This window comes from Phoenix dactylifera, unplaced genomic scaffold (assembly GCF_009389715.1).
Source record: "Phoenix dactylifera cultivar Barhee BC4 unplaced genomic scaffold, palm_55x_up_171113_PBpolish2nd_filt_p 000978F, whole genome shotgun sequence".
Taxonomy (NCBI): domain Eukaryota; kingdom Viridiplantae; phylum Streptophyta; class Magnoliopsida; order Arecales; family Arecaceae; genus Phoenix; species Phoenix dactylifera.
In genome coordinates, this window is record NW_024068334.1 from 1 (window position 1) to 12,454 (window position 12,454).

General features: G+C 39.8%; 1 protein-coding gene across 2 annotated transcripts; it reads right to left on the minus strand.

The window, feature by feature from the left end:
• Nucleotides 1–5,104: 5,104 nt before the first annotated feature.
• Nucleotides 5,105–9,320, minus strand: LOC103695952 (UDP-glucose 6-dehydrogenase 5). Of its 2 annotated transcripts, none has more exons than XM_026800718.2 (2): nucleotides 9,094–9,320; nucleotides 5,105–6,845 (listed from the first exon to the last, which is right to left on the minus strand). In XM_026800718.2, the coding sequence occupies exon 2, from the start codon at nucleotides 6,821–6,823 to the stop codon at nucleotides 5,381–5,383; it is 1,443 nt and encodes a 480-aa protein (XP_026656519.2). In that variant the 5' UTR covers nucleotides 6,824–6,845; nucleotides 9,094–9,320; the 3' UTR covers nucleotides 5,105–5,380. The 2 variants fall into 2 exon arrangements, with proteins under 2 accessions (XP_026656519.2, XP_008775633.2); XM_008777411.3 differs by lacking the exon at nucleotides 9,094–9,320 and adding an exon at nucleotides 8,042–8,298.
• Between the last annotated feature and the right edge of the window lie 3,134 nt (nucleotides 9,321–12,454).

Sequence of the window (12,454 nt, forward strand, 5' to 3'; positions counted from 1 at the left end):
ATTACCTCGTGGGAAAGGGCGGGCTGCATTGTAATAGCTAGTTCTTGCAGCTGGATCAAAGAAACGAGCTTGCTGGAAAGGGTGTGCTGCAATGGAATATCTAGCTGTGGCAGCTGGATCAAGGAAATTATCTCATGAGGGACCGCAGGCTGCATTACAGTAGCTGACCGACCTTTAGAGGAATCCTTGGCTGGTGGAGTATGCTGTTGGCATGTTTCTGATTGATGAAGATGAAGAAACTGTATAGATTAACTTTCCTGTAATATTAGAGAGAATTTTGCCTCTTTTCCTGTCAAGTTTTACTTGATTTACCCTGTAACGTTCATTGTAATAGAAGATATACAGTTGCTCTCAATCTTAAGCAGAGTGATAGCTGACAGGCCACCAGCTTTTTGATGGCTGTTTTGATAGCTTAAGATTGGAGCTCAGGAATTAAATCAAAATAATTGTCTGTTGTGATTTCTTGGCTTTGCAAGTTTCAACAACCAAATTGTCATATGATGTCACTCAAGGTCTAAACCAGATCAGATAAGGAGACCCAAGGGTCCTTTTAGAAATAGTGAATGTTGATTGCAATGCACTCCCATGACTCCATTTGTGGAGTCTGGGTAGGATGCACTCCAGTACATTTGATCATAAATATTTCTTAGTGGAAATCCGTGACATATCTCTCAAAATAAAAATCAACATTGGTGATCATGAATTATGGTGTATAGGATATCTAAAAATCTTATAATTATATATTTTAGAAGTCTCTTATTTATGCATAAAATAAGTAGAAATAAATCTTAGCAATATAGTTAGTGAACTGAAGTATGTCACACACTATATAATATGTAAATTAAATATGTTGATTTTAATATATGCTTTAAAATATACACTGATCAATTTTTGTTTAATTTGGATGTTAGACTACAGCTGTAGACAACATAATATCACAAAAATTGTTCATTTCTCATCGATTTGATTTTTAGGTAGAATTTCTCAAAATCAGGAGATCTTTTGTTTTAGGACATTCCATGCACCGTATATCATGTTTAATGACATTGATTTTCATTTTGAAAGATCTATTATTAATTTCTATTTAGCCTTATTCCTCCATTGAGTCTTCATTTCACTGATCGTTTTAGATAATTTTTCAAACTGTGTTGAAGTTGTTTCTAGTGCTAATTACTTGCAAGTATAACAAAAACATGGGAGATCAAGGGAGTCTGGGCTCGGTGTTAGAAGTATGTCCTAGAAGTCAATGTGGTTGATACATATTTGTAATTTGGGGCATAAATTTGTAATTTGACTCTTATTGATTAATAAGATTGGGCAATTTATTATTCATTCATATTTGTATGTGTCCATGAATCGTCCAAGAAATTAATAAGATGATGATACATATTCTCAAGAAGTTGAGAATTTGAGTCATGTGTCATTAGGAATTAATTTCTAAATGCTCCTGATTGATGGATCCATCACGAGAATGGTGATCGATCTGCTGAGATTAGTGCACAAATCATTTAGTTAAATGGATGAGTTTCGAGTCCACAGTATAGAGACACTGGAGTGATTGTACAAGTACTTGTTAGAAAATAAATGTACTGAGCGTGACCAAAGAAAGTAGTCACATGGATGTCTATCCACTCGTCAATGATTATTTATGCAACAGTTGTATGATCGGTCCTTTGACCTGCGATGCTTCAGTTATTCACTATGAGGTCACTATAGTTTGACGAGCATGTAAACTTGGGCCCTAGCCATTTGGATCTTTGTTATGCGGATTGGCTGCAGTAGGTTCATTTTGGAATAGGGTTGCATCTAGATGGGATCTATCGATCTTGATAGATTAGAAGTGATCCTATGTGATTTATGAGACTGAGTTCGATAAATTTTTGGCAAGATATTTTGAAAAAAGAGTTTTCCACATCTCGAACTGGAAGTCGAATAAATTTGATATATGACAGATGATGGGGTTTGATGAGTTATCCATAACCTTCATCATGTCGGGATCCATAATAGAAGGACCATATCATATATTAACTGCATCTAGAGGTTCAGATATTCTATTCTGCTGGGTTGCCACCACATACTGCTAGGTGTCACTAGTGGATGTGAGACTCGAAAGTATTCACTTGGTGATCAGTGAACCCTAAGAGTAGAGCTGAAATTGTTTCAGTCCATTGAAAAGAGTTTCAATGATATTGAGATGGAGATTTCAATATGTCTCACTACCAGACAGAATAGAACCTATGGGGTCACACACATAGAGGATTTGATTAGTCAGACTATCGTAATTGTGATTTAGAATCACAATTGATGTCAATTATCAATATGCTTGGTGATTGAATTAACCCTCTAGGTATTAGTGAGTTAATGAGAGAAGAATTAAGTGAAATTGATTGCAATTGGATTCCAATTGGGCCGATTTGATGAGCCAAATCAAATTGGGTTTGACCTAAATTGAGTTGGGCTCATGATTGGGTCAACCTTGATTAGATCAGAGTATATGCCTTAAGTCGTGCTCACACTACGAGGATTTTAAAGTCCACATTTCATCGTAGGATGAAAAATGCATTAAGTCATGTTCACACCATACGACTCTAAAATCTCATGGCGACGTAGGATGCATAGTGCCCCATCTAATTGTACTAATATGGTTAGGAGTTAGCCTAAGTCCTAATGTGATTATAAATTGGGCTCATAATCTAGGGATAAGTCCTAATGTGATTAGGACCCAACCTAGGCGCCATGAAAGAAGTCTAAGCCCAATGTGATTAGGCTCCAATCTCTAGATCCATGGACACATGTCATGCATTCATTTGAGGTGCCACCTAAGAGGATTCTAATCCTCTCATCATGGCGCCATGGACACTTGGCACTGATCCAGGGTGTAGAGGTTTTGAAGAGTTTATCTCTTGTCATGATAAACCTTAGAAAAATCCTAGGCTTATCATCTATAAAAGGAGATGCATTGGGGCATGTGAAAGGTATTCATTGGGTTCTTTTTTACGCCTCCTCCCTCTTCCTTTCTTCCTTCTCCACGGCAGCAAGAGGTTTCTCCTCTTCTCCCATGGCAGCAAGGAGCAATCTCTCTTCTTCTTCCAAGGTGTTGGAAACGTGAAGAAGAGAAACAAAGTGAAGAAGAGCCAAGACGCCAAGGAAAGAAGAGTTCTTTCCTCTCCAACGCCCAAGCATCCTTCCTCCTTCTCCACGACAGCAAGAGGGCCTCTTCTTCCTCTTCTTCTACGGCAGCAAGGCAAGAAAGATCCACATGCAAAGCTTTCTCCTTCCTTCTCGTCCATCATAGGCAAGGTTGAAGAAGAAAGAGTTCTTCTTCAAGGAGATATGTTGCTGACTTTCTTCCAATCTCTTTGATAGTCATAAGAGGTCTTTGCAAGGAGCTAGCACTCTGGTAAGATCTGATCTCAGATGATTGAGTCCTCGTGTGGATACCTGTAGAGACCGAACACTTCTACGGCTCTAACAGGAACCTCTATAGATCATCAGACAGTGGTGTTCATCCACCTGCACAAAGTTTGAAGATAGGATCTTTAAATCTTTGTTTCTGATTTTTGTTTCAATTTATATGATATTTAATCAACTTTCTTCAGATCCTAATCTCTCTTCCTTCATGACTTCAAAGATTTTCTAGATTTGGATCCAGAAAAAATTTTGAACTATACGATCCGTGGCACGTTCATATGATGAACGAAGTCTCGTGCGAGATTCCGCTGCGATCATCGCATCGCGCTGGGCGTAACTCCACACTTGGTGTAAGGTACTCCTTAGTTGATTCAATTTTGTAGTGTTTCTGCTGATTCGCCATTGACCATTGTGATCCATTCGAGGGTGTGCTTCAGCAGGCATCATGATGATTTATGTTCTATCGTTGTTTAGCTCCAGATTTTCACTGAGCTTTCTGTATGCTGAGATTGCATCAAAAAATTCACCATTGCTACATCGCAAGTGAAGAAGTTTTTGACGTGAAAGGTTGATGTCGATATGGAAACATCAGTTTCTTATTGGTTTGGTTGAAAAGATTTAAAAGGTCGACAGTTCTTTATAATCCTCTTACATGTTTTTTAATGACTGCATATATCCAGCTAACCCGATTCTCCTACTTTGAATCCTTAAAAGGTCTTTCCTAATACAAACAAAGATGATAGACCCATCCTGCCCCTTCATATTAGATAATGTCCAAATAAAAGGGAATTTAATATGTACTTTTAAAATGAGCAGGCTGGATAACTCCGTAGACACAATACGTGGCGGCATGCATTCAAGGAAGAAGACTGTCAGAACCTACGAAGTTATCCCGCCTCAACAGCTCAACTACATGGTATTGGCTTCCATATTGTCAGAGAAGAATACAGTGGCTTTATGCAATAAACTCTTTCACAACAAACCCTAAACATTAAGGTCCTCTCTTACCTCTTTTGCTGAGTTACAACAACCTTTTGATAGATGCTAACCCGCCTACTGATGAAAGTGTCCCAAATCAAGCTGGGCAAACCGCTCATCTCCTACTGTCTGATAAAAGAAATTGGATCGAATCTAACCTTACCATGGTGAAATCTCTGCCTATCTCCAGATGGCCCAGACCACTCAAACTGCCCTTTTTTTTTCCATAGAAGAAGCACCACCCGTAACCAACTGGTACGCCATACCTACCTTCATAATCGCCTGAGGACCCCTTGCGGACAGGAAGAGAGGAGTTCAAAAGAATGAGAAAGATAATGTGGAAAACAAAGGAGGATTCCCAAAAGAGGAGCAGAAAAGAGATGAAAGCGAAAGCTTGTGATGGATTTCCATTTCAGCTTTTCTCTTCTGGTGGAAAAACGAACATGCATGGAAAACTCCAGTTTCTAAACGATTTTCGAGTGTGCGCCTGTCAAATGGCATCATGGAATTCATAAACCATTGAAAACTCACTTCATAGAGCAGTCCCAACCTTTTTCCATTGCTAGAGGTTGTTGCCTATAAATGCTACTCTAGCTGAAATAAAACTTGAAGCTTGCATTCAGAAATGCTTGCCAAGACATAAAACTCGGGTTAAAGATGCCATAAATGATATAACACTGAGCCCTCATTTCTTGAATAATAGGAGCAATAGAGGAAGGAAAGATGTATAACAACAGACAAAATTTCTAACTTTTAAGTTCTTTAAAAGTAACGATCATGCACAATAAGTATAAAAGCTGCAGATATAACATAAGAACGACCACCACATCCTAGTTAACCATAACCCAGAAACAATAAACCACAAAAAAACCATCTCTGCCCTGCAAACAATAAGCTAGAAAGAATCATCAATTCGATCTGTGACCGCTAGGCACCAATAGCGTTCGATGAGATCTCATTACTTCCTATCCCCTTCTACAGCAGTCCTCCATTAGGCTACAGCAGGCATATCCTTGAGCCATGGGTCCAGTGGCTTCCCAATTGAGTACACAATGAATCCAATCTCCCTAAGCTTCTCCGGATCCACCACATTGCGCCCATCAAATATGAAGGCTGGCTTCTGCATGTTCTCATAGATCCGCTGATAATCCAGAGCCTTAAACTCATCCCACTCGGTCAGGATGCAGACACCATGTGCTCCCTTAGTAGCCTCATAAGCATCCCATGTCACCGACACCTGCTTGATAGCTGTTGGGCTCATTGGCTGGAGGTGGATCGGGTGGTCCCAGTCGAACTTGTTCATCGCAAGGTCACGCTGGATCTGGTCCTCGGTCACCTGAGGATCATAGATGCTGATTGTGGCCTTGTCCCCTAAGAGACCCTTGCAGACATCAATCGCAGGAGTCTCCCTTGTGTCGCCTGTGTCTTTCTTAAAAGCAAACCCGAGCACAGCAATCCTTTTGCCAGAAACAGTATTGAACATGGAGGCCACAACCCGGTTCACAAACCGGCTCTTCTGGTAGTCATTGATCTTGATGACCTGCTTCCAGTAGTTGGCCACCTCAGGCAGACCATTGCATTCACAGATGTAGACCAGATTAAGGATGTCTTTCTGGAAGCAGGACCCTCCAAACCCAACACTGGCATTTAAGAATTTAGGACCAATCCTCGAGTCCTTCCCCACGGCATAGGCCACCTCAGACACATTGGCCCCTGTGGCCTCGCAGAGTGCGGAAATGGCATTGACAGAGGAGATCCTCTGTGCCAAGAAGGCATTGGCTGCGAGCTTGGACAGCTCTGCAGACCACAGGTTGGCTGTTATGATCCGATCCTCAGGCACCCAATGGGCATAGACATCTTTTAGTGCCCGAACAGCCTTGCAGCCCTCTGGAGTCTCCCGGCCACCAATAAGCACACGATCAGGGTTCAACAAGTCCTGGATTGCAGTACCCTCTGCAAGGAACTCTGGGTTGGAGAGGATCTGATAGTTGATTCCTTTGCTGTTGTGGGTTAAGATCTTCTCAATGGCCTCAGCAGTCTTGACTGGGACAGTGGATTTCTCAACCACAATCTTGTCAGACTTGGAGACGTCGGCAATCATGCGAGCAGCACTTTCCCAGTAGGTGAGGTCGGCAGCCTTGCCTGCCCCAAGGCCACGGGTTTTGGTAGGTGTGTTCACCGAGACGAAGATGATGTCAGCCTCGTAGACATGTTTCTCAACGTCGGTGCTGAAGAAGAGGTTTCTTCCCCTGCACTGCTTGACCACATCCTCAAGGCCTGGCTCGTAAATTGGAAGTTGATCGCTGTTCCACGCATTGATTCGGGCAACAGAGATATCAACAACAACTACCTCAATGGATGGACACTTGTGGGCAATGATGGCCATGGTTGGGCCGCCAACATAGCCAGCTCCAATGCAGCAAATCTTCACCATTTTTTTCTGCTAATTCTGCGACCTGCGAGTTTGCAAAAAGTTCAGGTAAGAGTGGGAAAAGAGCATCAATCTGCAGTTCACTGAGGAAATACCAACAAATTTCACTGATCTACAATCCTCATATATTAATCAGGGATGGGATAATAATATAAAGTCAGCATATCATGAACTTCAAAAAGAAGAATAATTTCAAGATCGACCTTTTATTTTATCACCAAAGAGCAAAACTTTCTAAGCCATCATGACAGAATTGGCACACACATCAGGACTTCTTTTTTCTCAGTAAAAAAACCTCGACAGTTCAGAACAAAATAATGCAATAATCTTAAATTATTTTCGGAACTCAACCGATCATTTCCAAGTATTTTTCATCCCAGTTGCTAAATATAATTAGAGAACGCAAAGAAAATCATAACAAAAAAAATCAGGAAAAAAAGCATAAAAGCCTGGTAGAAAACAGAGACAAAATGCATAAGAAATATTTATTATACTAGCCAACCTCATATACAATCAAATCAAAAGCAGTATAACTGGGAAATACATCTAATATTAAGTACTGAAAATCTTAAGGAAGAAAAAGGAAGGGGAAAGTAACACACATCTCGTATCCCAACATGTTGAGAGCAACAAATTAGTAGAAAGATCTGCACACTCGTGAGAGCATCACAGAAATCAGCATATATTTAAAGCTGAAAACATAATCAAGAAGGTAAAAGTTGAAAAGAAAGAAAGAATTTCCACATTTTTCAGATCAACTTATCATCGGACATAGGAAAAAAAAGGGGAAAAGGCTATGCATCTCAGATATACAGCATTGAACTTGCATTGTAACCCATACCCTTCAGCAAAAAAATTTAGCAACATCTTTCCAAAATAACTCATGCAATCAGATCTAAAACAAATTACTTGAAACCAACAAATCTATGCATTTCTGGGTTCATTTCTTCAACCACAATTCTGAGCCAAACCAAACAAGCAACAAAAAAGAGAGATCTACTGCATGAAAGAAACATGGACAAGTTCATCAAAGATAGATCCTGAACAACAAAGGCCAAAGAGACAAAACAAAGATCAGATTTTGGATGGCCTCCAGATTAGGAGATACCAAAACAAAACCTTATAATCCAAAGTAAACAAACGGTAACTGCCAAAGATCAAATTCTACAAACAACAGATCAGATCACAAGGCTAATTTCAGAGACCAGATAAGAAAACTACCTTCTAAACTGCTCCCACTCTAATTGCACGGAAGGGAGAAGGGAAGAGAAGGAGCTGTGGATCTTTGGTACAGGGAAGAAGTGTGACCTTCCCCTTCCTTAAATACCCAAAGTCATACAAGATCTACCCCCTCCCCCCTCAAGAACTAACCATGCAAAAAGTCAGATGCAAGAACTCAGCTGGACTATTCAACGCGTTTTTCTCAGCATGCTGGGAGTTACCAAACAGATGTTAAAAAAGGTGGGCACTGTATCTCTATCCTCCTCATAGCCAACTGTATCTCTAATATATCCCCATCATACCCAACTAAATCAAAAAAAAAAAAATCCAGGAGGAGGATATACTGTTATTCCACATTCCAACAATACCCAGTATAATGGCATAAAATTTTTATTAAAATATAAGCTGGGTTGCTTTAAGCCTAACACATCTGTCCTCAAAATCCAGTAACATGGTTTGCTATAATAGCAAGGAATGGGGCCTTCCATTCTAAACCACAGTCAAAGCAGTGCGCTAATCATAAGAAATCATGAGATAACAATTCATATGATTAAATTTTGTTTAAAAAACAAAGATCAGCTGTTGCAATTATATGCAGTCCAAAGGTAAATTTTTTTGAAGGATTCAGTATTCACAATACCCAAAAATTCACTGCATCAATAAAAATATATTTTGTTCCCATAGTATTCACACCAACCAAGACCAGGGGCATAAAAGAAAACCCACCAGAGACACCAAACCGTGTACAGAGATTTCCCAGGCCGTCCATGTGAAAGGTATTCCAAGATACCCACTTTGTCCATGGAAAAAATTCAATGAGGACAAGAAAACGAAAGACTAAATGCAATAAAAATGTGACCTTTAAGGCATAAAACAAAGAGAAAACCCCATGGACCATCACAAAAATCTTAACCACTAGGACACGGGTACCAAAATCCTTCCAAAGGAGACCAACTCCCAGAAATCAAAATCCAACAAACAAACCAAAAAGCCTAGAACGCGTTTTCCATGTGAATTAGGGTTTTTTTTTTACAGGAAGATGAGATTTTTACCACGTCCGTTAGAAGAAACGAGAGGAAGCTTCAGATCTCAGGAACGAGAGCGAGCGAGGGATTAAGAAAAGGGACGGCTTTGAGTGAGATCGAAGGGAGAAATGGGGCGAGCTGTCGGAAAACCTAACGCCAATATTATTAAAGAAAAGGGAGTAAAGGAGGCGAAATTAAGCGTGGGCGGAGTGGCGGTGGGGAACTGCCACCAAATCGGCTCCTTTTTTATCGAAACGTGAACAACACTGCAAGATGAAATCTAGAAAAGATCGAATCAAAAAGCGAAAAAGGGTGAGAGAGAGAGAGAAGAGGGTCATGCCTTTTTTTAGCTTCGTTCTAATGGTCGTGGGGCCGGGGTTAGCACTCGGGTTCAGACCTCGAGAAAGCGAGTTTAATCTCCATGGTAAAAATAATTCCGCGATGGGTGAGATTACACGCGTATATCGAGAAAACGAATTTTTCCAGGATATACTTAAATGGATTAAATATATTGTAGATATTCTTTGGTGAGCTCAGTGTTTGTGGGTCGCCATTTGGGTACCCCATGCTTTAACCGTAGGATGTTGCACAAATGAGGTGGTGGACATGCCATGAACAACATTGGCCATACCGATCTCCACCCAGCTTCTCACAAAGACATGGCAACATTAAGGATTCCTATGCTTAGGATTGCACAAGGATATGCATTGATATGATAGTCTGCCATTGATCATACATGTCTAAAATGAGTCATTTACGACATGCAATTAATCATGGAATGGCCTCATGGGCATGTAACTTTATATAAAATGTCTTATTATGCATGGTGACATTTTAATTAATCAGAGTTTTAAAGTATCGTTCTACCTTTCTAATTTTCCATTAATTTAGACTAATTATTTAGTTAGGCTTATTTTGAGTTCTGCTCAGGTCCTACAGTAACATATTACTCACATGATTGATATATGATTTTCTCATCCAACTGCCCGATGATATTTGCTGTCAATAAAACTACTGGATTGAGGAGCAATGTGAAATTTTTCACATAAAAATTCCAAGTTTGCATCTTAAATCAATTCAGATACTTTGGAGTGGTACTTCCTCCAAATCTAATATTACTAGCGCTACATTCTCATGTGAAGTTTATATATATCATAAATTAGCAAAAGAAAGAAATCATTTCTTATAAAACCGTATTTAGCTCCTTTGCTGAGTGGTGAAATTTATGTATTACTAACTAGCAAAAAGAAAGAAATGCATGTATTACTGGCGTCTTTTATTTTACTGTATTTGCTTCTCTTTGGTTCATCTTTTCCATCCGGTCAATAAAATTAAGTCAAGCTCCATCATGCATCCACTGATCGGTGATTAGTTGATTAAAATAATGATGTTATTCGCTCATTTCATGTGTTCGTTGTTTTTAGTCACCTACCTTTGATTGATGGGGCCCAGCTGAACGAACATATGCCCAATTTGACAAGTAATCAATTCATTATTTGGTCAAAATTTAACCAGGAATTTAATTGGAAGGAATTGATAAAAAAAAATACAGAGGAGGATGGGGGCGCCCATAGGTTCCTTGACAAACCAGCAAATGTGCACCTAATCCCATGTGCGACAACCGAACATTGGACCAAACCGAACCCAGTCTTCGTGCAAAGATACCAGCCTGCCTCCCAGTGGATTCACCCAAATGGACTTATAAACCAGAGCTGTCACATCTATTCTTCTTCCAAATTGAAGGGCCATTGGAGGGCCATGGCCTAAAAGCAAGCTCGCTCCAGGTTGGGTGTCGGCGGTTCTTAGGTCAACGTCGTGCGTAATTTGGAATCTCGTTCTATTGTTATTATTTTGCTCCTTTCATTGTCTTCGTTCATCTAGTTCTATTATACAGCCTAACTATGTCCAAAGTCTTATGCAACTAGTGTTCCAGCATGAGGCCTCTATTTTTTTTCGTTTCTTCATTCATGTAGTTTTTATTATACAGCCTACCTGACTATGTCCAAGGTCTTATACAATTAGAGCTCCAGCATGAGGGCCTTTGTGGCTACTATTTTTTAGATAAATAATTTGTGTTGCTCGAGATTCTATTTGGCGACTGAAAACGGAACCAGAATTATAATCGGAATGACCATATTTTCTAATGTGTCTGGTTTATGTCTTGTATCGGAATCAGAACTAGAATGGAAAGAGTCAGGATTGGGTTTTGGAAGATTGGGATATTTTCATTCCCTCTCTTCTTAGAATCGAAATGAAAATGAGATTTTCTCTAATTAAACAGCCAGAATGGATGCCACTTATTTCCATTTCTATTCCAGAACCCATGATTGATTCCAACGTGATTGCGGAGGCCCGTCATTCCACTAAATTGGTGTCTTTGACAATAGGTTTTGGTGACCCATGTTAATTTCCACTTCAATTTTGTTTAGATTGACCAAATGGGGCTAGGCTTAGCTTTTCCAAAACGTAATTGACCCTTACCAACTCTAGAGTCCTGGTCTAAGCTGGCTTAGAAGTATGGTGATTCTTAATCCAAGAGACCAATTTACACCGTACAATTGGCAACTAGCCACCCAATTAGAACCGAGCGGAAAGGTTCTCTTAAAAAAGTGACAAAGGGACTCAGTTGGAAGTCATGGTCCGAGAGTACAGAAGTCCATGTTTTGCCTTCGAGTAGCTGGACCGCGGCAACATGATTGCTTTCTTGCTCAAAATGAAGTGCATCGCATTCCCATTACGCAACTTATTAAACATTGAATAAATAATCATTGGTAGATATTTTGCCTTTCCATCTACCGAAATAATGTGTATAGAAAGCTTCTATTTGCTTATGGCAATATATTTCTGTCCAGCTGACTAGTTAGTCCTTGTATCTTTTTATAAATTTGAAGCTGTGAGTAGTAAGGAGAGAACATACAAAAACACTGTGCGTAATCAGCAAAACAAGGAGGAGAAGTTGACAAGTGTTTCCTGGATAGAAGAATGCTACAGTGCTTCAAATTTACTCAAGGTCATCAAATCTCCTAAGGGAGAAGCACCTTTTAAGTACACCTAGGGAAAACTATCACGCATGACTTCAGCAGCACTTACCTAACAGTCTTGCCCAACATACTAAATGATGTATTAACTCAAAGAAATGAAAACCCAAGCAATCAGGCCTAGGTGAAGGACAAAAGCACTAAAGCCTTAATCAGGAATGAGAGCCTTTAACAACCACAAAGCACAGTTCCCACCAAATCTCTTGAACGCTAGAGAAAGATTTAGGAGTGCTAAGTTTCTTGGCTAGAGTGAGAAAATTTTGAGGATCCAGACAATTTAAAACATAGCCAGCTTTTGTTTTGGTCTTTCCAAGGCTCAAGATGCAGAGACTTGCTGGAAGTGTGGCTCC